Below are 26,664 nucleotides of genomic sequence, written 5' to 3'. Positions count from 1 at the left end.
GAAGGGACCTCAAAAAATCATCTTGTTCCAACCCAGCTGCCATGGGTAGTGACACCTTTCACTAGACCAGGATGCTCAGAGCCCCATCCAACCTGGCCTTGAACATTCCAGGGAACACTGCCACAACTCTTCTGGACGTGTTCCAGTGCCTCACCAACCTCACAGTGAAGAATTGCTTCCTCTTACATAATCTAAACCTGCCCTCTGGCAGTGGGAAGCCATTCCCCCTTGTCCTGTCACTCCATGCCCTTCTAAAAAGGCTCTCTCCAGCTTTCTTGTAGGCTCCCTTCAGGTAATGGAAGGCATTTTGGAGTGCATTAAAATGCTCATCAGTACAAGCTACACGTGAAATGTTGTCAGGGCAGAAAGCCACAGACTGCATGATTTTTCCAAAAAGTGCACTGAGGCCAATTTTAGGTTTGTTTCTTTACCGTAATGTATCAGTTTCCTGGGTTTGCAGTGCTTCTTTCCTGGAAAATTGCTGAAATTATTTTAAATATATTTTTTTAGGTGCAACTCAATCCTTTAAATTTTTTAGGTATGAAAGAAAGAAAAAAAGTGTTTCCTGTGTCTCCAAAGACAGGGCTGTATCAGCCACTGCCCTGCAAGAGGCTCTGGGTATGGCCAGCAGCCGGCCAGGCTGGAGGTGCTCAGCCCACGCAACGTCCCACAGCCTTTGCCAGAGGGGGGAGAAGGCAGCAAGCTCCAGCATTCCGCCTGTGCCTCCCTGCTTGCTCACAGCATTTATCCAGCTGTTCAGGTCACTCCCTTTTGATGAGAGAAATGTTTGATTGGGCCAAGTTTCCTACAAGGATGTTACATGACAGCATACTCTCCAAAATGCTGGCCAACGGCCATGGAAGATCAGCTTTCACTTCTTTCTTCTCTGCTGTTGTTCGTCTATTTCCTTAGATTGATTTCAAAGAAAGGGTCTTTATTTGACTAACAGAGTGCTGCTGCACCAGCATCGTGTCACAGCATCGTGGTCTAGAGTTATTCTGGTGCTTGTGCTGCCTGCTTTAACCAAGCCATGTGGAGGGACTGAAAATGGCATGCTTGTCCCATAATTTCCCTGTAACAAAGTTAGAAGGAATCCTCAATAGGATAACACACAGTCCAACTTCAGCTTTGTCAATTTGCTAGTCTTATCTTACCAATTTATTTAGGATTTATATTGATAGTTCCTAGGTTAACAGTCCTATAAGAATTTATGTTATAATCTATGTACTTTCCAATTTTTCTCCATCGAGTGCCCTACAGATGAAATTAGCTTGGAGAGGAAAGGAATGAAGAGACAGGCAGTGCTGTGGCTCAGCTGCTGTGAATCCTGTGTTCAAAACGGCAGAAATGGAAGCCAGGATGCTAAAATGTTTGGGGTTCGGGCGGCAGTTCTGCATTTGACTCTGGGCAGTGTGGGGCTTCATAGTTGCCTTTCATGAGCATTCCTGTGCAGATCCCACCATCAGTCACATGCTGGGCTCTGCAGTCCTGGCACAGCTTGTGAGCGCTGCTGTCACCAGAGGACACTTCTGCACTGACCGACAGGTCCCACAATCCAGCAATGGTTATAAATATTCCTGTGCTTCAATCATCCTAAAGCCCATCCTCAACCACCAGAAAGTGATCTCAACTCATGTATTTAGCATGTTAGGCTTAGCTAATGTTTTATTTTTAGATTGTCTGAAACAAGAAAAACTTAGGGGTTTCAAAAGGGACTATCAACTTCGTAAGCACCATGTCTTCTGAGGGGGCTTTGACATGCTTGAATGGATTTAGACTGTGCATCTTTTGTTTTCATAGTGGTTGCTTTTAAGAGGTTTCTTAGAACCAATCCTTGGGTTCAACCTTCATCAAACAGAATTTCCTTTCATTCAGATGCAATGCTGCAAACTGAGTCCGAGATCTGTCTGGAGCAATTTTAAGAGTATTAAAACTCCAGAACCAAAAGTGTCTGTCCTCTTTTTTGTCTGACCTTTACAACTTCCAATCTAAACAGGCCATATGAATTAATCTCCAACATTTAAACACTTTTGTCATGGCTTCCTCTATCTCTTGGAGAGTATTTGATTCTTTGCTGGTGATTCTTTCTTGTATTTAAAAGATGTCTCCTTAAATCAGACCTGCAATGTCATAGAAGTGCTGATCATGATTAGAAACAGTCCATTTTCCAAGGACCTTATTCCAACATGATGACATAACCCCAGCAGGAAAAAAAGCCCAGAGCAATGAAGGTTAGTAGCAGAATCAGGCCAAGCCTGGAAGACTTGAGATTAATGCCTGAAATCTGTGTACAATCTGTGTATAGTGCTGCTTTGCACTTGTCCAGGCACAGAAAAACAAGGATTCCTTGTCCTACCAGGAACCCTGGCTGTCTCAGGGAGCCCATCTTTTGGGGGGCTTTTCTGTAAAAAAGAACATAACAAAGTTGAATCATTATACACCTTATGTGTCAGCCAGCCCCAGCAACTTGAAGGTCTGCATGCACCTATCCTAAAGGGAAAGAGCTTTTAGAAACCATCGCCACCTTTTCCTGGAGGTGCACCAGTTAAATTGTGCCGTCTGCTGAGATGGCTGACTGTGTCCTAACCTCTGGCACTTGTCCTGCAAACCAGGCTGAAGCTGTTCAAGAAATGACTCTTTCCAGCTGTCATGCTCGTCTGCTGAGAGGAGTTGCTGCTCTGTGGCTCAACAAGTTTTCAGAAACCTAAACAAGATTAACTCAGTGTTAGGAGAGTTGTAGATATGCACTTTGGTAACATTACTGTTGTCCTTACTCCTTCTTTGTGTAAGATCTATTATATTTAGATATTAAATATAATATGTAATGTAATATAATATAATTAATGTAATATTGTGAGCAAAGAACCAACTGTTGAGCCACAACACAGGGTAAGTAAAGAAACCTCACTTTTATCTCTGTTCTGATTTTTAAAAGAAACAAAAACTTCTGCTTATGTGCTGTGGTAACTGCTGAAATCCTAGCACAAGAGGCAGCAGAATTTGACTTTCTAAGCTTGAGGAGAGAAACTTGGAGACTCCCAGCATATGGACTATCACTCAAGTTGTAAGACATGGGGAAAGTGTAAAAATTGCTGAGTGCTGTCGATGCATGTGCATAGCAAAAGGACACTGCAGCAGTTAGGCACATTTTGCAGGGCATACAGGAATTACAAAGGCTGGCAGGATAAACAGTAGTTATTTCTTCTAGTGCTGCAAATGTACGAACCTTTGTGAAAGTCGAATATGTGCTAAGTATGTAAAGAGCGAAGTTTCCCTGTATTTTAGACTTTAGGGGATTTTTTCGTTCTGTTCCGCCATTATTTTCTATGTTTCTCTCACAGGAGGAATTTTTATTTCCTTTTTTTTTTTTTTCTGTATTTAAATGCCATCCCTAACATGATGTCATTACAAGACATAACATTTTAATTAAATCTCTCTTTCGCTGTCCATTGGCAGGCCCGTGGCTGCCCGGTGTTGTGATTCAGTGGCACGTGTGAGTTACCAGCACGGCGGGAGAGGGGGAATTCCTCCGTGCCCCGAAAACCATGTGGCTGCTGCTCCTCGAGCATCCCTGCTGGGCTTACGCTGCTGCCGCTTCCAGCTGCGTCCTTCTGCCTGCTCTTCTGGCATACGGCCATCAGGTCAACTCGTCCAGGGAACGCGGATGGTTGACGAGCTTTGCGGGGGGGGGAGGGGGGGGGATGGGGAGAGAAAAGGAGCTTTTCCTCAGCCGCATCCCTGCACGGGCTAAAAAGAGCCTTCCCCACTTGGCAGAGGAAGAGGCTGCTTTACCCAAGTGAAGCATGACAGCCCTCAGGCCGGCATCGCCGCCCGGGGACCGCGCACCCCGCCTCTCGCAGCGCATCCCCGCGCTGCGGCCGGAGGGGCGGAGCGGGAGGCTCCCGGAGCCCCGGGTGGTGGCTGGGGAGAGCGGCGGGAAGGCAGGCAGCGCTCCCACGCCGGGGGCAGCAGCTGGCGGGCCGGGGCTGTGAGGTGGCGGCAGCGGGAGCAGCCGGGCCGTGACTCACCCGAGGAATGTCCTGGCACGGGCGGCCGCGGCTCCCGGTGAAGGTGACGCAACGCGCTCGGCTCGCCCCGTCCCCGCCGCGGGCAGAGCCCACCAGGCGTGACCGACTCCTCGGGAGCCCGCAGCCCTGCCCAAGCCACTGCCAAGTGGAACGATAGCTCGGAGCCCCAGAGGGATTTTGGGACAGTATCGGTGGACGAGGCTGCTTAAACCAGCAGAAGTGATCCGTGGAAAAGGGGTAGTGGAGTTTGGAGCTTCCCTTATGGGGCTTGCTGGGGATCCGTGCCTCACACTAGCGCAGGCATCCTGCTCCTCGCTTCAGGCTCCTGGAATCAGCTCACAGGGAGGCACTGCAAATCTTGCTAACTTGCAGCAAAATCGTGCCAGGATCCACAACTTAAGAGTCAAATATATTTACTGTATTTTTTTGTAAAGGAATGTATCTGCAGTGTAAGGAGAGAGAAAAACTCAGAGTTAGCATTTCACGGGTTTTCTCCAATACTCTTACATTACCAAAAGTTAGACTTTGTCTGGCATTCTTTGCGCTCCCACTGAAAATACAGAACTGTTAGAGGGAAACTTGGTATTTTGCAGGGGTAAACAGGACATCAAAAGGGAAAAAGAAGTGCCCTGAGCAACAGATCCCATCAAATGCAGTTTCCTATGGATTTCTCTCCCTTGACAGGTTGATTTTTTTGAACTAAATGGTATTAAGACTCTGTTATTTCAGTGTGCATCTATGGAAGTTTCTCTGCTTTACCCTTCTCTCTGCTTAGTCCTCTTCTTGAAGGTAATCTGGCTACATCATAAGAGCTCCGATGTCTCCTAGCAGAAACAAACAGGTTCCTGAATTGAACTGGTAGACATATAGCCCCACTTTCTTCTATCTCAAATGAAATATTTTATAAAATTTAATTAATTAAGGATCTTAATTACTTTTGTGACCTCTATTCTTCTGTCAGATTTAACTCAAATAAGCTAACAAGTTAAAAAGTCACTGAGACAAGGACTAGCATGAGTGAGAGAGGGAATGCCTGAGGAGGCCGAGCAGAGGCCCTGCTTCCATGGGAAATGAAGCTGGAATGGTAACACTGAGTTCAGCGAGGACGACAGAGAAGCAAATAGGATGCACAGCATACTAAAGGAAAGGACTGCGATACCAAAGAGCTTCAATGCATAAGGCAGCTTAGTCCATTATAATAATTTCTCACTAATGAGCATCCAGGAGTTGAATCCAAACAAACAGTGCCTCCTGCTTCACGGTGAGTCATTGCTTCCATCCACAGAGGGTGAGGGGAGGCTTGGAGGGCTTCCTCAGAGGCATGCACTCCACAGAGGGTATCATTCACAAAGCTTTTAGTGCTGCTGCTGCTGGGCTCTCTGAATCATTGGGCTATTTCGGTGTTGCCTGGTGGGATGCAGGTCTTGTGGCATAGGGGTAGTGAAACTCGATGCTTCCTGAGTGCAGTGAGATGCCGAAGTAGGAAGCAGCTTTGTCTGAGTGTGCTCCAGCAATAAGATTTGCTTGGTCATTATTGCTTTTGGCTGGATACTGGCCATTTCTGTGGCCTCTAAAGTTCACCACTGGGCTCTATCACAAGTTCTTCCTCTGATCACTGCAGTCACCAGGAGTTCAAAATTAATTTCCTTGAAAATAAGAAGCTCCTTTCTGTTTACCTGTGACCTGTTTTTCATCTCTAAGAAATGCTCTCAAATTCTGGTAAGCTCATTTCTGTCTCAGAGATTTCTGTAGTCAGAAAATACTCCTTCAGCTGTGCTGCTTCTGTACTCTGATGGCTGCCAAGTACCAATCAGTGATGTGCAGCAGCAGCAGCTCTTAGTGCCTGGGTACCTCAAGTATGCACCTTGTGAGGTGAAGAGAGTAGCAAGCACTTCTGATTCATTATTCGGTTTCCATGGTGTTAAAAACAGAGGGTGAGTCATGCACAGTTTTGGAGTTGTCATCCCTGGAGTACACAACTCTGGAGCTGGTAACTCCCCACCTTTCATTTTAGGAGCTTGGGATATGCAGTGCAGAGGCCCCATGTGGGTGGCTGAGGGTGCTCTGCAAGGGCACGAGATTAGGGCACTTGCACACAGCACACCCATGGTCTTGTGCACATGTTAGAAGAAGTTTGCTGAGCCCACAGCAGTGACTGTGGTCAGCAGCTCTGGAGGATGTACTGTGCACGGGCACAGCTACACCTGCTTGCCGAGGTGAAGGAACTCCAAGCTGCCATTTGCCTCCTGACATTGTGTACGGCTGCAAGGACCTCTGTCTGGGACACTGAGCAGAACATGACACACAGCAGGCCATGACACAGCATGCCAGTCTGGGACACACAGCATGCCATGACAGCATGGCTGCAGTGCCATGAAGGCTGTTTTGGCATACATTAACCTATCCTGACGATGAGGATCTGAGACCACTTAACTCCACCCTAGCCCATGACATTGCCCAAGAGCAGCAGGTGCCCAGGAATGGGGCTGTCAAGACATTCTCATGGACTTACGTTGATTTAAGCCAATCATAAAACTGCGTCTTGACAGTTACCCAGTTTAGGATTTCAGCTATTAATTCCCTTAACAATTTTCACCTCTCCTAACTAGTCACTTGTTTGAAAAAAAGACAGCATTTATTGTATTTGAAAACTGAATTGGATAATGGAGGATTCTTTGAATGCAAATATACAATTAAAGGTACTCCTTCCTGAATCCCACAGTGCTGGCACTTGAACAGACAGTAAGAGTAACCGAGTGGCCAGCATCTGGAAAAAAAAAAGACTTGAGTCTAACAGAGCTCAGTGGCAGCAGGAAATCCTGAATGTGTGGCTGTAAGGAGCTGAGGCGTAAATATAGCTCCAGATTAGTGATTTCAAGGCTGATGGATCGAATTTTGAATATTGATGAATGCAAATCAGTGAATTCTGCAGCCAGAGGGCAGGATGTAACTCAAAAAGGATATTGGAAACATAGTGTCTCATCTAGTCAACATGGTAATGTATAGTAATGGAGAAAAGGTGGGGGGTGGGGAAACATCAACACACCCCTCACACAATGCAGAATGAATATGTGTGTGTATATATATATGTATCTAAAACACATAGATGTATCTAATACACATACATGCGTGCTGACAAACACTGGCTAGCCGGCTTCCACCACCATACTAGTAGCAATTAAAATGTTTTGGGGAGAGAGAGCTGGCTGGTCACAACGCACGCTGGAGACTCACAGGTACAGCTGCTTGCAGCCCTCGATGTTTAGGATTTCTTGGTTTTCAAACACACCACTTCAAGGTGCACAGGACTGAGAATCCTCTTGTCCACTTGGATCGGCTAGAGGTAAAATGCTCTGTGTTTGTTATCCTGTGCCTCAAGCTCTGTCCAGCTCAGTATGGAACAGCACAACATTGTCGAGAGAGTTGTCCTTGTTTTCCTGTAAGTCATTTTCCCATCTTTTAATGCTGCATCTTCCGCCCTATGTGCTGTGTCCCGCCTCACTGTCTGAGCAGCTCTTCCAAGACCCCAGAAAGAGCAGTCTTTGTGCCAGGCCCCTTTGTACCCAGGGCCTTTCCCTACAGAGCCCGGGGCAGCCGCAGCAGCAGCACAGATCCTCTTCGAGCGGGGACAAGGCGGCGTGGCACACGGCAGCGACACAATGCCTGACAGCGCCCGGCCACGAACCGCGAACAGCGGGCAAACCCTTTAGAGAAGGAGAAAGCGCCTCGGCCAGGGAAGCAGCGCCGGGCAGGCGGTGCGGGCCGCCATCGTGCCCCGGCCTGACGCTCGTGCTCCAAGCCCAGCGAGGGGCCGCACTGCCCCCTCAGCAGCCAGCCAGCCACCCCCGGGGCCGGCTGAGGGGCCGCCCGGGGCTGCGGGGCCCAAGGCAGTCCAGCCCCGGGCAGCGCTGACGCCGCCTCCGCCCGGCGGACGACCGAGCCCCGCCGCCTGCGGGCCCTGCCCCGGGGGGCCGGCCCAGCGCGGCCCGGCGGCGGCACGTGGTGGCGGCGCGGCCCATGTGACCGGCCCTCCCCGGCCGCCGCGGCTCATCCCCCGCCCGGCCGAGTCCCCGCCCGCCTCGCCCCCAGCGCAGCGCAGCGCTCTCTGCGTGCAGCAGCCCCGCACCGCAGGCAGCCGCCGCCGCCCCGGGACCCGGCGCCATGGTAAGGGCGGCGCGGCGCCGCCGGCCGGGGAGGGCGGTGCGGGCGGCTTGGGCGGCCCGGCGGAGTCGAGCGAGGCTGAGCAGAGCAGGCCCGGCCCGGCGCGGCCCTGCGGCCTCCGGCGGCCATTTTAGTCTAATTTTAGCCGGGTGCGGGGGGAAGGGGCCGCGGGAGCGGCCGCGGGGCAGCTGCGGGCGGCGGGGCTGGGCCCGGGGCCGGGGCCGGGGCTGGGGCCGGGCGCGCGGCGCAGCGCTCCCTGCGGCACCGCCCGGGCGTGCGAGTGCCCCACGGTGCGGCGAGGGGCGGCGGGCGCGGGGAGAGAGGTCCCGCGCTCCTCCCGAGGAGCCGCCGCGGCGGCCGCCTGGTGCCCGGGCCCGAGGGGCGGCCGGGAGCGGCCGTGTTGGGAGCGCTGGGGCCGGGGCGGGTGTCGGAGCGCAGGGCCGGAGGGCGCGGGGCGGCGGGATTCCCTCCGTCCCCGCGAACAAAGCGGGGAGAGGGGCCGGCGGCGCCCCGGGGACAAAGCCGGCGGCTCCTTGCGAGCCGCGCACCTGCCTTTCCTCCCCGGGCAGCCTGCGCTGGCAGCGCCCGCCTCGGCAGATAAAATTGCTGGACCGAGAGCAAGGGCGCTGCAGATGGGCTGAGCTCGCTTGCTCACTCGCAGTGGGGTTTGCTGAATTATTTTCATTTTGCCTTGAGCTCCCCGGTTGCCCTGCCGGCGTTTTGTTTCCTTGCTGCTTTAGGCTCGTGTTTTGAACGGCTTGCGAGCCTTATGGGCAGCTGTACGGTTGTAATTGATATTTTTATATGAACGAACAGTAGTCAAACAATACTCCCGCAGTAGCATGAAGTAAAATTCGGGAGTTCTTAAGGCGCAGTGTTGAAGCTGACACAATGCAGAAAACATTTTTGCTGCTTGTAGAGCCTTACCTCACCCAACAAAATGAGAGTCATGACAGTGCTGGATATGAGCTGCTGCTGTAGCGTTTGTTCTATGAAAAAAACCCCAAACCAACAAAAAACAACTCACCAAAACCCCACCCTCTCCTATCCCAACCGAAAATTACAAAGTTCTCTCCTGTGTTCAGTTTCTACCCCCTCATCACTCCCTCTTCCCCTCCCCCCAAATAAGCCAAATGCATGATAAGGTAAACTGTTTGAGTAGTACAGTTGTGTGACTAGTTGTATGAAACTGCTATTCAGAACTGCAGCAGAAGATGCTGAGATCTACAAGAAGAAACTACTGATTTTACTCCTCCTTTATATCTTCTGCTCCAGTCCCACAAATATTATTAAATTCATAGTGTGATCAGGTTGAGTATAGTATTTTTATTCTTATGGGGGCAGGCAGACTTCTTTATCTAGCACTGTGGGCTATCATCTTTTTCTAGTGAGTGTTAATTTTTGCTGTTCAAATTATTCCTTTGATCTCATTTTACAGGCTTCTGGAGTAACAGTGAATGATGAAGTCATAAAGGTTTTTAATGACATGAAAGTAAGGAAATCTTCAACCCCAGAAGAGATTAAAAAAAGAAAGAAAGCTGTTCTCTTCTGCTTAAGTGATGACAAAAAACAAATAATTGTAGAGGAGTCAAAGCAGATATTGGTTGGTGACATTGGTGATACTGTGGAGGACCCCTATACAGCCTTTGTGAAGTTGCTACCTTTGAATGATTGCCGATACGCTTTGTATGATGCCACATATGAGACAAAGGAATCTAAGAAAGAAGACCTGGTATTTATATTCTGGTGTGTGAAAGCAAAGCTTGCTGTTAAAATTGAATATTCTGGAGCTACCACTGGAAGATTTAATAACTGTTCTGTTGTGGCTTTCTTTTTTCTTAAAGGGCTCCTGAAAGTGCACCTTTAAAAAGCAAGATGATCTACGCAAGCTCTAAAGATGCCATTAAAAAGAAATTTACAGGTATAGACCTGAAAATGTTTTTCTCGTTAATTACAATGCCATTTAGATGTTGAGGTTCTCACAAGCATATTGTCCATCTGTCTTTCAGGTATTAAACATGAGTGGCAAGTAAATGGTTTGGATGATATTAAGGACCGTTCAACACTTGGAGAGAAATTGGGAGGCAACGTGGTAGTTTCACTTGAAGGAAAACCCTTATAAAAAGACAGACAAGTGCCATCTGGATCTAAGGAGCTTCCATTTCTGCAGCTCGTTCAATTGGAATAGTATTAGTCTCCCCATCCCCTCCCCTCCTCAAAAAATAAGACCCTTCCCCACCGCCCTGAAGGAGATGTCATTGTTAAGCAGTCTACCAGTGATTGCCATTAGACTGTTTAATCCTGGTAGTTTTATGTAGGATTCAAGGAATGCTTTCACGTCATACTCTTGGCCAAAACTGGCGTTGCAGGCATTCCTTGCAACATGTACAATGAATGTGATAGTTAATGTAAATAGTCTAGCAGACAGCAAAGGGTAAGCTAATTGAATGCCTTGAAAGTATTGTCCTCTGGTCGGATGGTAGACTCTCTACAGTATTACTTAACAGGTGCACTTGATTGCAGTTCCATGAGGCTCTTGTGCATTCATACACCTCACCTGCCTTGACAAGCCTATTTTTGTGACATGGCAGCACACAACACTATGCATTTAAAGCACTTTTTTGTAATATGTTTGACCCGCCCCCCCCAAGGAATGCCAATTAAGTTGCTGTAACTGTGTCATCAAATTATTGTAGTACCTCAGTTTCATTCCTGTTACATGCATATCTTTATTAAATGAAGTAGCTGTTACGATGCCTTTCGTTTTCCATTGAATGTACACTACTGAACAGGAGTAGAAGTTCTCCGTTTACCATGTGAGTCTTGAAACACTAAAGTTTTGTAAAACATCAGTCATAGTGGCAATTTCTGTATTAAAAAGAGCCTTAAATGGAACATTGTTTTTTGAGATCAAAAACTGGCCACGTTGCAATAAAACTTGTGGCTTATTACAGAATGTTGCCTTGTTTTCATTGGAAAATATAGTTTTTAAGTGTTTAAGCATATTTCAAATAACTTCTGTGGAAAGTATTGTAAAGGTAAACAATCATTAATCTCATCTTCAATAATGCAAGTTTTTAATACTGACTTAGGCACTGCTTTACAATACTTTGTGGCTCTGTTCTGGCCATTGAATAAAGGATCTGCTCCTAATTTACCGTAAAGTAAAGAAGCTACCACTACTGGAGACCGTTAGTTCCATGAAACACTTGTGTCAGAAACTTAAAAATACAAAGTAATTAACCATGCAGTGTGTTTCATACCTGAATGTTCTTAAAGTTCTACATGCCAGAGTAAAACCTTGCACAAGTTTTTACAGCTCACGTCTCTCTCGGTAAGATGATGTGTGATGACAGTTACGAGCAGAATATGAAGCTGGGAAATAATTTTTGTTTCTCGAGTGTTGCAGTTAGACCGACTCGGTACAAGAATTAGCCTAAATGAACTGTTCTACTTGTTAGCTTCTATGTAAATAGAACTGGAAAGTGTTTGCCACTACTGAGGCTTGCATAGGGGACGTGTTTTGGCTGGGAGCCAAATAATGCTCTCCTTATAGAGAATTTGATCTGCTCTGTGTGAGCAATCCTCCGTTAGCCAGAGCTATTTATGGCAAACACATGCTTTTGTATCTTGTCATCGTTATCCAGAAATGGCAAAACTGGACATGATTCTCCTGGTATGCATAAAGGAGCGCTGTTAGGCAGCCACTGGCAGCTGAACTGTACATGCTGCTAGAAGGAATGCTCTTTTATCATTACCTTATTTTAAAAAGTTGGTAGAGTAAAACTGGGGGCTTTTAAATACGGGCTCTTTATGTTAAGTCCATAGCCCTTTTTCAACAAGGAAGGAGATAATAATCCAAATACTTTCTCTTCTTTTTTTCCCGCAATAGTTTAAGTAACCTAGTGGTACTGTGTTTAGGCTCTCTTGTCCTGTAGAACTTTAAGACTTTATTTCAGGCTTCTGGCTGTCCCTATGACTTGCACACCTCATTGTGTTAGCTGTTCTATGTAGACTAAACTTTATTAGAATTTAACTAAAAAGGCATGATGACCACTGACTTACTAAGTGTATTAATCAGTCTTGGTTTTGTTCTACAAAACTCTCCTTTCAGGTACCTTTTAAGGTTGCGAAGTAACTGATGGTATGCATGTTGTCTAGATTAAAAAAACCCCACAACTTTTTATTCCTCAAAATAGTCTATTTCTGATCATTCATGTTGTATGCAAAGCCCAGTTTAATGTAAAGATCTTTGTGCTTTATGTTTGACTTGAGTTCGGTACAGTAAAATGAAATTATCTTTTAACTGATTTTTCACAAGGAATAAATTGTTTCTTTAGAAAAAGCCAAAATGGAAAATGTTAAATTTTAATAAACCATTTGAATTTTCATTTTAGACAGTAAACTTTTTTTAAGGAGTACTGTGTTTAAATTTATTGTTTGTCTCTGCTGCAGTCTAGAAAAATGTCTGTGGCTTCTTAGTTGAATATTATAGGTTCCTTTTTTTTTTTTTTTTTAAACTAGCTTAGGTGTATATTCACTCAGTCCCAACTAGCTATGAAATTGAAGCACAAACTGTATTTATGTAAGATTCCTACCAAATTAAAGTTTTGGATCCAAAAGGATCAGCCTGCCTTCAGTTTGTTCTTGAAATGAATGACTGACTGACTGATGTGAGGTCCAATTCAGATGGCTTGCTTTTAAAAAAAAAAACAAAAACAAAAAAACAAAAACCAATAAAGTGCTACAGAACTGTTACTGTTTGAATTATAAAACAAATGGGAGACAGCTGGCATCTGTTCCAAAATGGTTTGTCAGCTGTTGTTTTCTGTCATTATGCAAAATGGTGAGGGCCTCATTGTGATCGAGAAGGGGAGGAAAATCCTCTCAAGTTGAATATCTTCTGTGTATCTCCGTGTAGACGTGGCTTTTGGATATCTTGGCTTCAGTTATTTTATTGATAAAGAAATGTTAAATAAATTTTTCATGAGAGTAGCTTGCGCAGAAATGGCATTTTTCTTCTAAAAAAATACTTCAAAGCCAGCAGTTTTGTTTGATTTGGTAAATCCTGGAAGAGGTATAGATAAATGGGACTGATTTCTCTGAAAAGGGAAATCAATCCCAGACTAGAGTGTGTTAGTGAGGTTTGTATTTTTGGTGTGATATTAGAAGTGCAAAGCTTAAATTTGTATGGACTTGAGTGTAAAAATCACTTCTAGTTCAGATCATGAAGTGGAGTTTGAGTATGCTCAGTTAAAACCCAAAGTGTTTCTTTAAGTGGAAGAGTTTTCCTGCTCTACCATTCCCTCAGAACGAGTGATGGAATACAGCAATTGCCACAATTTGATAATAAGCTTTACTCTCTTATGCCAATTCCAGTATAAACCAAATTTTCATGTCTGCCTATTTTTTATAAACTTCTGTAAGTCCCCTTTAGTTTGTGGTGGTGAGTTAATGATTGTAGAGTGAAAACACGGCACTAATGGTGGATCAAAGATCATCAATGTAGCACCTGTCTCTGAGTATTGAATTTCTTTGAAATATTTCTGATTTTGAAAACCTGGTATAAATAAAATTAATTTAAATGTCTTCAGTTGTTGAGTTTGTTTGTGTGCTAGACAGCACCTACACTAATCGCTTTGTTGTGGTCTTTGGACTGGGAGCAGCCCAGATACTGTGAAAGGAGAAGTAGTGGAATACCTGGGTTTTTCTAACAGGTTTCATCTGCTACCTCTTCAGTTCAATATCCAGCTGCAGCAAAAGCCAGCACCAGTTGCTCTGGAGATGCATATAAAGAAATTTTTAGTGGGTTGGTTCTAGATAACCTTTTGCTTTTGTTGGATCCCAGCTGATGTGTTCAGAAAGTTAGATGGATTTTATATAGCAAATGTAGCAAAGAAAGTACATTTACACTGGCAAGTCATTTCTAATACAGGGAAGAAAGTGAACGGATGCAGTGTGAAAAAGTTGACTCCATGAAGAAAGATCAAAATATTATCATCTTGGTACCAGTGGCATCTCTCTTGTTAATATAAAATTTCTTGGATCTAGGAATATGTTATCTGGAAGAGTTAATTTTGTAAACAAAGAACTGTCAAGAAACAGCTTCATTGGATTCCCTTCAGAAGGCAGACTTTTACAATGTACATTAAAAAACCCTTTACTGTTTACCTAACATAAGCCTTCTCTGTGGCTGTGGGGAATGTACATGAGAATATGCATTTTAAAAAAGAATTAAAGGTCTCATTCTGAAGTTTTCTTAATAGAAACTACTGTTTAGTTAAAATATGTTCTATTCTTACTAAATTCATATCCAGTGCTTGACCCTATTGAATTTGGACATTTCTCTGCCTCACCTCCCATGCTGTTAAATCTACAATAATCCCCATACATCTTACTCTTCCTTGCATTACTTATCGATGCATTGTACTAGTAACATCTGAAAAATAAATACAACAGTAAAAATGAAATCTTTTCATAGGAAGTTCAAACAGGTGACATAATTTATGTTCATTTGATGATTTCGTAGAGTTGTCTTTTTACATTGTAGAGCTTAGAGAAAAAATGTGCTAATTGGAGGTACTGAAAGTAAGTTTGACATTCCTAAGATTCTGTGATTGTCTTTTTAACTCCTCATTGTAGGTTAATGTTTCTGTTGTCAGCTTTGCTTCGTAGTTACTTAGAAAACTAAAGATTGGAAAAGAAACTTGAAGGTGCTGCTAGTTATTTTCAGAAGTTTCTAAATGCCAGTTCAGACTATAATATACAAACTTCAGTTTCCCACTGCTAGCCTAATTTTTATTCTCGTGTGTGTAGGCTTAGAAATGTATGTGTAACTGTAATCATGCCTCTCGTCTTCCACTTCTTTATTTTTAAAAACAGCTGTGTCACTGCAAATCCCTACCATCTGCCCACCATCTTCTCTAAAGGTTTACAGACAATCTCCACTTGTACCTTTTAGTATCTATTTTTCCCCTCTCGTTTGTGATTGTAGGAGTTTGATTTAGAAAAACTAACCGCTGTAATACTGTGCTCCTCAAAAGCTTTTCTATTATGCAGAAAGTTAAAAGCATCAGTTAAGTCTCCGGTGAGCACAGCTGCAGGGTGTACATTGGCTTGAAAAAAGAGATGTGATTTTGAGAACCAGTTTAGAGAGCCTTATTTGTGTCTGCTTCCTCTTAGTGGCAGCACTGCTTTCATCTGTGACCTTCTATTAAAGCTGATGTGAGAGCTAAGCTTTTCTTCCATTTTGGCTGTTTCAACAGAAAATGGAATGTGCTTGTAGCAAACAAGGTGCAGAGAAGCAGAGAAGGTTTAGAAGCAGCAGTTTTTCATGGAGACCTGTACATCTGGTGGGGGGGAAAGGGTTACAGCAGAGGATTTGTTTCCTTTTAATTTCAGTAGGAGCTTGCAGCTGTAATGACTAGGCTTATGTTATCTTTTGCTCTGCCTGAACATAAGTGATTCCGCAGTCTCAACTGTCTCAATGCTTTCATGCAATGAAATGTGAACATGCAGCTCTTTATCAGTGAAATGTGGTTTACTCCTACAGAAGTGAAGCCCTGCTACAACAGGGCTCTTGGTTAGCCATGTCATGTGGAGAGATGCACCTAAGCTGCATTTGAACAGTCCTTAAAAAATGTGTGGGTTTTGATTACACCAAATACAATAATTAAGCTATTGCACAGGGACTGAGGATGAGAGGGTGTAGTTCTTAATTGGGTGACTGCAAGTGACAAATATAATTCATGGTCATGTTTTTGAACCTTAGCCCTGTTATTTAAGCATGATTTAAAGACGAAACACTTCCCAGTCCACAGAATTCATTGCCTGCCTAAATTCTTTTAAGAAGCAGTAGCATAATTTTAGCTCTTCACTGAATATACTGATGCAGAATCTGTCACCTGAGGGTTTTTAGTTGTCTGCTTGACAAATTCCTTTTGTAGTACTGCATTATTTCTCTGCATCCACGCTTCAAAATCAGTTCCCAGAACTCCCCTTCCAAGTAACCAGAATTCCTAAACAATATTTATTCTGTGTGACTAAAGTAGAAAGGCATCTTGTAGAACACCCATAGGAAACAAATGCATGGTATTAGTCTGCGTGGCCACTGAACATGTTTGGCCCTCCGTGCCATCTCTGACTGTTGAGTTATTCTGATGAAAGGTCAGCTCATTCAGGTTTGCGTGGAATAGCCCAACACAGAAAATCTCTGGAAACAGGAAAGAATGTTTTAATTTTGCTCAGATAAAGACTTTATGAGCTGGGTGTGATAACCACTTTGTAATTTTTTCTTTTTACCTGTCCTGACAGAAACACCTGGCTTTGATTCTAGCCAGTTTTATCAATTTAGTTCGACAGGTGCAATGGTTGGAAATATCTTCAGGACAAGCTATATTTAGATATATAACCTTTTGATAATTCTGGCAGTTGCTTTGATCTCATTATTTTAATTCAGTCACTTCAACTCCATTACAATTTTAACTGCCTAGAGTTCAGCATTGCCAATGTGATCTCGTAACACAGCTTGAGGAACACTTAAAAGTAGTCATCATCAAAATTATTAATAATATAAATCCATTTTATTTATTTATTTTATTGAGCTAGTCTCAGTTTTGCAATGAGGATGACAACTCTCTTAAAGTTAGGTGGTCTTCCAGGGAGTTCCTGGTTGAACACCTGCCATAGATCTTTGTGTAGATTGAAGAAGTGTTGGAGCATTCCTATCAGAGCCGTTTGCTTTGCTTTCTTGCATAGCTGGATGAATTTCCTCTCCTGGAAGATGTTGAGGTCACTGTGGTATCAATGTTCAAAGTATTTCACCTTCTATTTCTGAATGGAATGGACGGATTGCAATTACAGCTTTTTCTTAGGGTAATACAGTCGAGGATCACAGCTATGAGTTTCATTTTTTTCTTGATTACCAGAAGGGAGAAAAGAATGTGTCTCATCCCACTGCGTAGCATAAGGCCAAAATTCAGCACTCAAATTACATGCAGGCCTCATAACTGTTTTCAGCTATTGTACCTGCAGGAACAAAATGTGACCTTGTCAAATGAGTTGTGCATGGTCCTGGAAAACTCCAGAAAAGAGCTAAGGTAAGAGAAAATACAAAGTTGGGATACTTCCAGTAACTGCTTTGTGCACTTCAGATTCAAGAAGCATATGGCCGGCTCTGTGTTTATCTGCAGTTATTTAGTGCACAAATAATGACACATAAATATATATTTAACACTAATGGTAATTCAGAATGTTATGTTAATTGAACAGCTGTTTTCTATGGAAAATAGTGAGATCGTACCTGGTTTTTTGTTTATTTTTTTTTTTAAGCAGTGGTGTTACTAACCAGTTTTTCTGCTGAAATAGCTAACTGTGGAAATGTGAGAAGAGTTATTTCTCTTTGCATCAGCATCTTATGTTGTGTGCAAATACAGATCCTCTCAGTTTCTTCTTAAAATAGTGTTTGGATAACATTCTGTGGTTAATGGACAAGAATCTAGGATTTTTGTAAGCCACATTTTATAGCATTAATGTGAACATGCACATGTTTTTTGAGCTATGAGATAAAAACTTTTAATTAGAAAAGGGCATCTTTTGTGAGAAAAAATTAGTAACTTTTTAAAGCTTTTATTTTCCTCTGCTATCAGTTTACTTTTTATTACTTAAGTTACCCATTGGGATCTGGGGTTTTCTTTGGTTAGTTTTTTGGTTTTGGTGGTCTCACTTTCCCCACACTGCATCATGTTTCAGCCTAATAAAACTCAGTATTAAATTGTTCTCAGAGGAAGAAGGTATTATGTATGTAACATACACAGTTTCTGTAGGAAAGAGTAAACTCTTTGCTTGACCCGGTTTTATGGGGCTATTTCTTTCTACAGAGATGGGATCACAGTTAAGGAAGAGGGACAAATGGGTTTGCTGAGAGTATTTAGGAGCACTCAGTGGGAATGAGATTATTATTGTAGTGCTTAATCCTAAAATAATCATATACCATCTCATCAACCTTGCATCAGCATCTGAGAGAGATGAATATTCTAGCTACTTTGTGATATTTGTCTGAGATCATTTTCTATTACTATAAACTTGGAGCTCTCCAGATAAATATAGAATATTTCTACCTGTGATCAGTGTTTTGATGTTTTCACAAATATATGTTGTGTCTTTTAAAATATGATTTCCAACTAGTGGAAATGTATTTCTGAACAAATACATCTTTTATGGGTCTGAAAATTAAAATGAAGGTTATAGAAGCAACCACTTCACTTAAACTTTTTGGGGGAATTCCTATAATGTTATCAGGCTTCCTTTTCCATCCATTGGGCACAGTATGAAAGAATGCACAGAAAGGGGCTGTTATGGTAACATAGTATCTGTCATCAATGACATTAAATTCATTTAATGGTAGTGAAGTTACAAGTCATGCTGAATGTAAAAGGAATAGGAACTATTCTCAGATTAGAATTTGTCATTTTCATAGACAGTAACATTTAGTTCCCTTTGAACAGGTGTAAGTGTCCTGCCGTGTCTGTTTCCTTAAAGATGAAAATGACAAACCCAAGCCTTTCCCCTGCCTTTGATTTGCTTTAAATGTCCCATCTCCTCCAAAGCATTTTCCCTCTTCTGCCCTACATGCAGATATTGCTCACTTGCTGCCTCTAATCCTCTTATTTACCTCAGTTGCCTCAGTTTCACTTCCTTTCATCACCTTTTCTCTCCCTGCTAGTTCTGATTTTCCTCTGGTCCTGTTCCTTCATATTAGAAGTCTTTACCATAAACAAAGAGTGCAAACAAGAAAAAAAACCCACACAAGCCCAACCACTTTTGATCCATTTACTGTTTTCTTTTATTAAAAATATGAATCTTTATGAAGAAATTATTCAAAGTGTAAACCTGACTACAGTTTACCAAAGTGTCAAACAGTTTGAAATAATCTCTTGAGATGTTTGAACAGTTCCATTCTGCCCACGGGATTTAACTCAGAAATCCAGACTCCACCACTTAGATGGGAAATTGCCATATTGGGTTATTTTATGCTCTCAGTGCCAGAAGCATGAACTCTTCTTTTTTTTTGCAATCATTAAAGCATCTGATTTCAGCTGTTAATTTCCACGAAAGTGGTTAAGTACTTACAGTGTGAGGAAATGCTAGGATGCATGAATTTATGATATATTGAAAACCGAAGCTGTAGAAATAGTGTGAAATAAACTGTGTATCGAGACAGAAGCTGGAAGTTAATTGCACAGCTCACTGGTTCATTGCCAAATGCACTGGTTCCTAGTAAAATCAAGAAAAACTCAGTATTATAAAACATATAGAAAACTGCTACAAGAATTAGAGCCCATATTACATCTTAAAAAAGATTCAATAAATTTTGAAGTAACCTTTTGTATTATCAGAAATTATATTAATACAATACCTTCTAAGAGTTTTCATCTGCTTTCTTTTCTGCAACCTTGTATTAGGCTTATTCATCTCCTTGGGCTTTTCTCTGCAGTCAGGAGACTAGAAATTGACAGCATTGCAGTAAGGATTTATTTCCTTTTCCTGATCTTAAAAAGAAAGGAAAAATGTCTGATGAAGACATATGAAGTAGGGCCATCTGAGGGTGCTATTTGACAATATAATGGAGGCACTCCAATGACATGAGTGGGCTAAGAGGGGGATTCCTGCAGATGCTGGGCTGAATGCCGCCTCTCTTTTCTGGTGCTTATATCTGCCTGATCAGGCAGTGAATTTAGGAATCTACACTCCTCACTTACTTTGGAAAAGTTTTTTCTTTTGCTTGTTTAGGAAGGCACAATGCCTGAAATGTTTCAAATGTTTCTGAGAATTGCCTCGGTCAGCAGCTGGTATGCAGGGTGTCCATGGAGGAGCTAAACTTAGTGTTCATTGAGGTGCTGGAGCATGTCCAGAGGAGGGCAATGGAGCTGGGGAAGGGTCCTGAGCACAAGTCTGATGAGGAGCTGCTGAGGGAGCTGGGGTTGTTCAGCGTGGAGAAAAGGAGGCTCAGGGGAGACCTTATCACTCTCAATAAGTACCTGAAAGGAGGTTGTAGCCAGGTGGGAGTGGGTCTCTTCTCCCAAGTAGCAGGACTAGAGGAAATGACCTCAGGTTGCAGCAGGGGAGGTTTAGATTGGATATTTTGAAAACTTTCTTCACCAAAAGGGTTGGCAAGCACTTGAACACACTGCCCAGGGAAGTGGTGGGGTCACCATCCCTGGAGGTATTTGAAAGATGTGTAGATTTGGTAGTTGGGGATGTGGTTTAATGGTTTAGTGGTGGGCTTGACATCGCTGGGTTAATGGCTGGAATCAATGATTTTAATCCCTTCCAACTCAGCATATTCCATGATTCTAGAAATGATTTTATGATTCATGATGGCCACCATGCTCCTGCATGTTGCTCAGTGTATTTCCAGGTGATACCAGGCTCCTGTGTTACATATATCTTGTACAGTAAGTCCAGTGCCTCCAGGAAGAATTGGACATTCTCTGTCCATGTATCACACAGCTGATGTGTATACTCACAATGTATTTAACAAAGATCAGAAGCACCAGATGTTTGGGTCTCTGGTAGATAATGAATGATTCTGACATCGTCATGTTGTGTCTTTGCAGGCAAACTTAGGGCAAAACTCTGGAAAGTCCAATGATCACTGGCATCTCAGCTTCTTGCTATGCACATACTTTAAACTGTGTATTCTTCAGCACTCTGATTCCTGTAGAGCAGTGGTGAAATCCAGTCCATCAACTCTCAGCTGGTGATCATCCAGCACAAGACATGTAAAGGCATTTCGGTGTGTAATTGAAGGTGAAATTCGGAGTTACACTACATCAGACATGTGCATGCCTGACTGCAGCTCTTGCTTCCTCCCTTTACTCCTTTTAACAGTGTTCCGACCACCCTTCCCCCATGAAGATCCATGATATGAATTAACTGAATTCCTCAGATTCTGAAGTTCTGACTACAAGCTTTCAGAGACTGGGAATCCTGCCATACCATAGTATTCTGAAGGGTGTAGGCAAGCATGCTCCGTGTCCAGCACAGTCACCAAACTTTGAATATCTAAGGGCCAGCACTTCTAGAGAGTTTGGGTTTTGCTTTGTTAATTTAATTAGTGAGAAAAACTTTGTTTTTTCAGCTTCATCTTCCTGTTAGCATTCCAGGTGAATTGAATTGGTGGTGTTTTAAGTGGAAAAGTAAATTAGGAATTTACTGTAGACTAATTAGAAAACAAAAACAATAGGCGAAATAGCTGACCTGATGTGTATTTGGAATTCAACCAGTGCATGTATATGCTAAATATCTATGAAGTTGGAGGGAGTTTTTGTCAGGATTGGTGTAATCCAGGCATAATTAGGTGTAGCTACATTAAAATCAGCAGAAGTTAGAAATGCATATTATAAGTTCATTACTGTCTGCAATCATTAGAACAGCATGGTGTGATGTTAAAGGCAGCAGGGAAATGTTCTGGGTGTACAGTAGATGAAGTCAAACATTTTACCAGCATTATGCATATTTCAGGGCATGCAACACAGATTTGCAGTTTTAGACAACAAAGATGAAGAATCCAGACTGAAAAGTGATAGGTCTCAATATATACAAGAAATGCAGGTATGGTTCTTTTCATCAAAGAGTTATTCTAAATATACATTATTAATTTAACCTAATAGCACTCACTTTTTAAATGTACCAAGTGCAATGATAAATGCTGTTGTTTTGTCATGTGGCCATTTATACTTATTACAGCCTTTTTTGGATCAGCAGCTATGTACTGTCTCTTTATGTTCTTTGTATGTCCACAGAAGAACTCCTCATTTTTGTGAATATAAGTTCAGAAAACAGTATGAACATCCAGGGCCATTCGTAAGGCAGAATCCGGACTCTCCTGTCCCAGTCTCCCCAGCGGCCCAGTGTGGTAAGGGCACTTTAAATGTGACTAGCACATACTGACAGCACTAGATTCAGCAGAAACAATGCACAGCCCAGTCTTATTGCCATATTAATTAATAAATGGGTGAGTTCTCTCCATTTCTTATACAAAACTGTAAGAAAAAACATTAGAAAATCTGCCCATTATGGAAGAAACCTGAATTCATCTCTCTTGTGACTAGTTATGGTTCTAATTCACATGTTAGTGCCCTAACTAGGTCTGAAGACTCCAGTCTCTGTTTGCACTGCAGGTAAGGGGTTTCACTGGTGTTCCTGTGTGACAGCCTGGTCTGATGGTCAAGACTCACCCTTTGATACTGCCAAGGTACAAATCACTGCTTTAACACACCCTCGCATTGAATGCAGCATAACTTCACATCTTGAAGGACACTGGTTATTGGTATCTTGCTTGCCTAGTTTCTGCCTCCAGAACTGTTCAAATGTTCTGTGTTAGTAAGAGATTAGGGAGCAATCATCTAGAAATCAGACACACTGATGTCTGTATCATCGTGGTGATGATGTGACATCATATCTAGCTCACTTTGCACTTCGTAGATTCAGCTCTTAGAGATCATAACGTGAGCATCTCCACATCTAACACATGCCTTACTCATGTTATTTGTCTGTTTAGTACTTCTCTTTAATAAGCCAGGTGGGTTTTTTTGAAGAATCAGATTCAGTTGTCAGAACAATTCTTTATTTGTTTTGATGACTTAACATCACTGTGAGTTTAATTTAATTCCTTCAGGAATCATCTCCTGATCACTGTCTTTGATCAGAGGTAAATGTGTTTTTCTCAGCCTAAGCTCCAGTGATGAGATGCCAAGAAATATTTCCATGCACTCACAATCTGGGAAGTGAGACAGGCATCCCTGTAAGTTATTTCTATAAAAATCAGTTACTGCTGTAAACACAGTGCTCTCCATGTTGCCAGGGCTTGCAGAATGGACTCACTGAACAGGTCAAAGCTGCTTGGTTCACTTCTTCTCACATGGGAATTGATTGGTCTTGTGCATTGCTGAAGGATAGGGCTGCCACAGCCAAAGGTACACAGGTTCACAAAGGCACCCATATTCCAGCCATATGGTGTTCCACAGCACCCAAAATGTCTGCAAGTCTCACCCTAGAGCTCCATAGCTGCAGATGTGGTACAGGTCAGGACTTCATGCAGTGCATGTGAAAGTCTGCACATTGTTTTTCTATGCAAATCTGCCTGACAGAGAATAGAGAATCTGGTCCCATCCAGTGGGGCTTTCATTCCAGTCACTGGCTATTGCCTGCAATCAAGCCATATTGCCGCTCTTCTTCCGCCCTCCTTCAAATGTAACAAGTGCAACTTAAATTTTTTTACTTTCTACTGCTACAATGGAGATGATGTTCCAGAATCCTGCTTTGATGCCTTGAGGCCTTATTTTAATACCAGCCTAAATGTATTCTTGGGCATTTTGTTTTGCACCTGTATTGTTCTTTATCTACAATACCCTTCCCTTCTCCCCTTTTTTTTTATCCTCTGATGTTATATTCCCTTCTTTTACATGTTCACACCAAGATAGTTCCAGTAAGATAGCCTTCTTCATCCCCTTCATTGTTCTAGCAGCACCTCTTGGTACTTGGTCCAGTCTGAATCTATCTTTTCAGGACACATTTGACCGGGCCTTAACACTACAGGTTATGAAGATATTAATGCATTGCTGTCTCTGCATCACAGGATCTTGTGCCTTTTTCCATAGAAGTCTGATTATATCATGTGACTGGTACATCTAATTATTTTTTCTCCTCTGCTCTTACAGAAATTTTTTTTGGCCCATTAAGACTATCACTTTGAATTATTCACTAAAAATTCCATCCAGTTGCTGTTACTGCCGTCCTTGAGGTCGTGAAGGTCTTCCTGTGTGATACTCCAATCCTCTTCTGTATCAGAGGTACCCTCCAGTTTTTTGTTTTAGCAGATTTCACTTGCTCATTTACCTCCTATTTTTTGTGCCAAGGTCATTAATGAGAAGATTAAATAAGATTGTTCCCAAAGTGAATCTAGGAAACTCCATTAATAATTCCCCTTTCTCCTGACAGAAGACTCTTCTTTGGTCAGTTTCTTTTATACTTTACAGTTCATATGTTAGTCTTGATTTTCATCTTAATTAATATTATACAAAATACCTTCAGGAGTCCAGCAAGATCAAGTCTATAGTCTATCTCTGTAAAGAACACAAAATCATACTATTAAATAAATATATCAGACAAGTCTAGAATAACTTATCTGTGACAAGTGGGTACTTTTATCCTACTTCTGATACTTCTTTATCTTTTATTATATTTCCCTTCCAAATGTGTCATAAAATCCTGATCATTATTTAGCTCAGAGATACATGCTTTGGCAGCTGCCTAGTTAATTTATTCTCTTTCTTGGTTAAGTCTAAAAACTAATATTAAGAGATTGATATCTCACTTTTATTGTTAATAAATTAAGCCACAAATATTTGGTGCTTCATTCAAAATGAAAATGCTAGAATTAGAACATATTAAGTTATTTTCTAATATTTTGTTAATAATTATTAAACAGTGTCTCAGAAATGTACGAAGAGGGGAAATATGAAAACAATGAAACGGTTATAAATGTTATTGTGGATAGCATTCACAAATTCTGTAAACATCATATAGCCAGCTTTCAATTAAGGAACTGTTATCTCACTGTGGAGCCCTACATGACTGCCTTGTCACCCAATATGAATCAATCAGACTCAGCTGTGACATTGCACATCCTTAAAATAAATTTCCTCATTGATGTGTTTTAGATTCAGAACCAGATGTAAACTGCAGGTGACCCAAAGAGGAGGGGGTTAGAAAAATTGGTAGAACGTTAGGATGGGACTTAAGCTGAAAATGTGTAGATTTAACAAAGAGCCTTACTGAACCTGATCGAACCTTACTTGTTCTTGTAATTTGATTTAGTTCATCACAAAGTTTACAAGTCACATACAATCACATCTCAAGAGCAGCCAAAACATTTTATGATTCATGTGGAAATACGAGACCTGTGTACTGTAGGCCCTTGGTTCAGAGGCATTGGAGAGGGAAGAGTGTCACCTAATGAATCATCAGTATGGCACATTTTAGTGTTCCTTCCCATGAGCCTGTCCCACAGGTACTGACTTGGTGTAACTCAGTTTTGCTTTGTCTGCAGGATTCAATACAATATTGTACCACTACAGAACACTGGTGTGTTTTATGGATCTGAAATGAATGTGTACACTGAGGTAAAGTAGTCATGATTAAGCAAAATTTTTAGCTGTTGGTGGCTCAGAGCTGATTCTCTGACTATGTGCCTGGGACACAGGATTACATGAAGTCCAGAGCTAAGAAAAACCAGCCCAGACTGGAGGGAGAATCCATTGCCAGGACATATCACTGTAACTCCTCAGTCTTCAGTGCTACAGCTTGGTGATTATTTGAGATGTAAAAAAAGAAATACAGCAAATAAAATGTTTCTGTGAGAAGTGAAAGGCAAAATTTAACCAAAACTTTTATTTGGTGCATTTGCAAATGAACTTTACACTGGTTTGTAAAGGCCTGCCTTTGTCCTAAGTACTGATTCTCTGGGTGGGGAGAATTCAAAGTTTGAATTCCAAGAATAGCATTGCCTTAAATGCTGGAAAATAAGCTGCATTGCAGGTTTGGTAAATCTGAAGGTTTTGTTCAGCCACTTAGTCATAGCTGCCCCCTCAAGCAAGAGATAAAAAAAGGATATATTTTTGAGAAGGTGGGACTAGAACAAATATAATGACCTGAAACTGCATGGGTCCTTTGTGTTTTATAAAAGAAGCAGACATAAAAGATTTCCTACTGTAGAGTATTATAAAATGACTAGAGCCCATAAACTGTACATAATGATTTTGACTTCATGTAATCAGCAAAGCTCCATTGACTTTAATGGAAAAACATTGATTTGCACTAGCAGAAGAGCTGAGAGGAAGGAGGTCCATTACTGATTGTCTTATTAATGTGGGTAATATTCCTGAAATAATTCTCAAAAATAGAAATAATTAAGAGTTTATGTTTCTCTTGTAGCTCCATTCTGGTCCTTACACTTTCAGTGCCAAAGCTGTAACAGTACTACTGCACAAAGTGCAAGGAACACATTCCAGAGGGGAGTCTGAATTTATCACCTTTTTTTTCCCCTGATCTGTATGAGGATCCCTCACAAGTCCTGAGGCACAGCTCCCCTCTACAACTGCTGGTATGTACTGCTTTGTGCACTTGTACAGTGTCTACTCTTATCTCAACCCAGTGTTTTTACCTTTTTCTGATTCTCCTCCTGATCCCACTGGGGTGGGGAGGGGGGAGTGAGTGAGCAGAGAGGGGTACCTGAGAATTCAGCAGCAATGAACAGGACACTCAACTCCTTGCCTTTTTCATGGAGTCAAAAATTGCCATGATTGAAGATTTTTTTGGAGTCCATGTTATTTCATGCATCACCAGGATTTGGCCCTACATGTCATGGTTACTGTGATAATTGTGGATGGATCTGGATATAGCAGTTAGGATA

The 26,664-nt window shown here is 42.4% G+C and overlaps 1 protein-coding gene across 1 annotated transcript; it reads left to right on the top strand.

Annotated features, from left to right (window-relative positions):
• Window positions 1-8,043: 8,043 nt before the first annotated feature.
• CFL2 (cofilin 2) lies at window positions 8,044-13,778 on the top strand. Its single transcript, XM_082284037.1, has 4 exons — window positions 8,044-8,192; window positions 9,628-9,935; window positions 10,034-10,110; window positions 10,199-13,778. The coding sequence occupies exons 1-4, from the start codon at window positions 8,190-8,192 to the stop codon at window positions 10,309-10,311; spliced, it is 501 nt and encodes a 166-aa protein (XP_082140163.1). The 5' UTR covers window positions 8,044-8,189; the 3' UTR covers window positions 10,312-13,778.
• The last annotated feature ends 12,886 nt before the right edge of the window (window positions 13,779-26,664 follow it).

The sequence above is a fragment of the Coloeus monedula genome, assembly GCF_965178545.1.
Source record: "Coloeus monedula genome assembly, chromosome: 6".
NCBI lineage: Eukaryota > Metazoa > Chordata > Aves > Passeriformes > Corvidae > Coloeus > Coloeus monedula.
The sequence above is the reverse complement of the archived record's forward strand: the minus strand, read 5'-3'. Positions and strand labels throughout refer to the sequence as shown.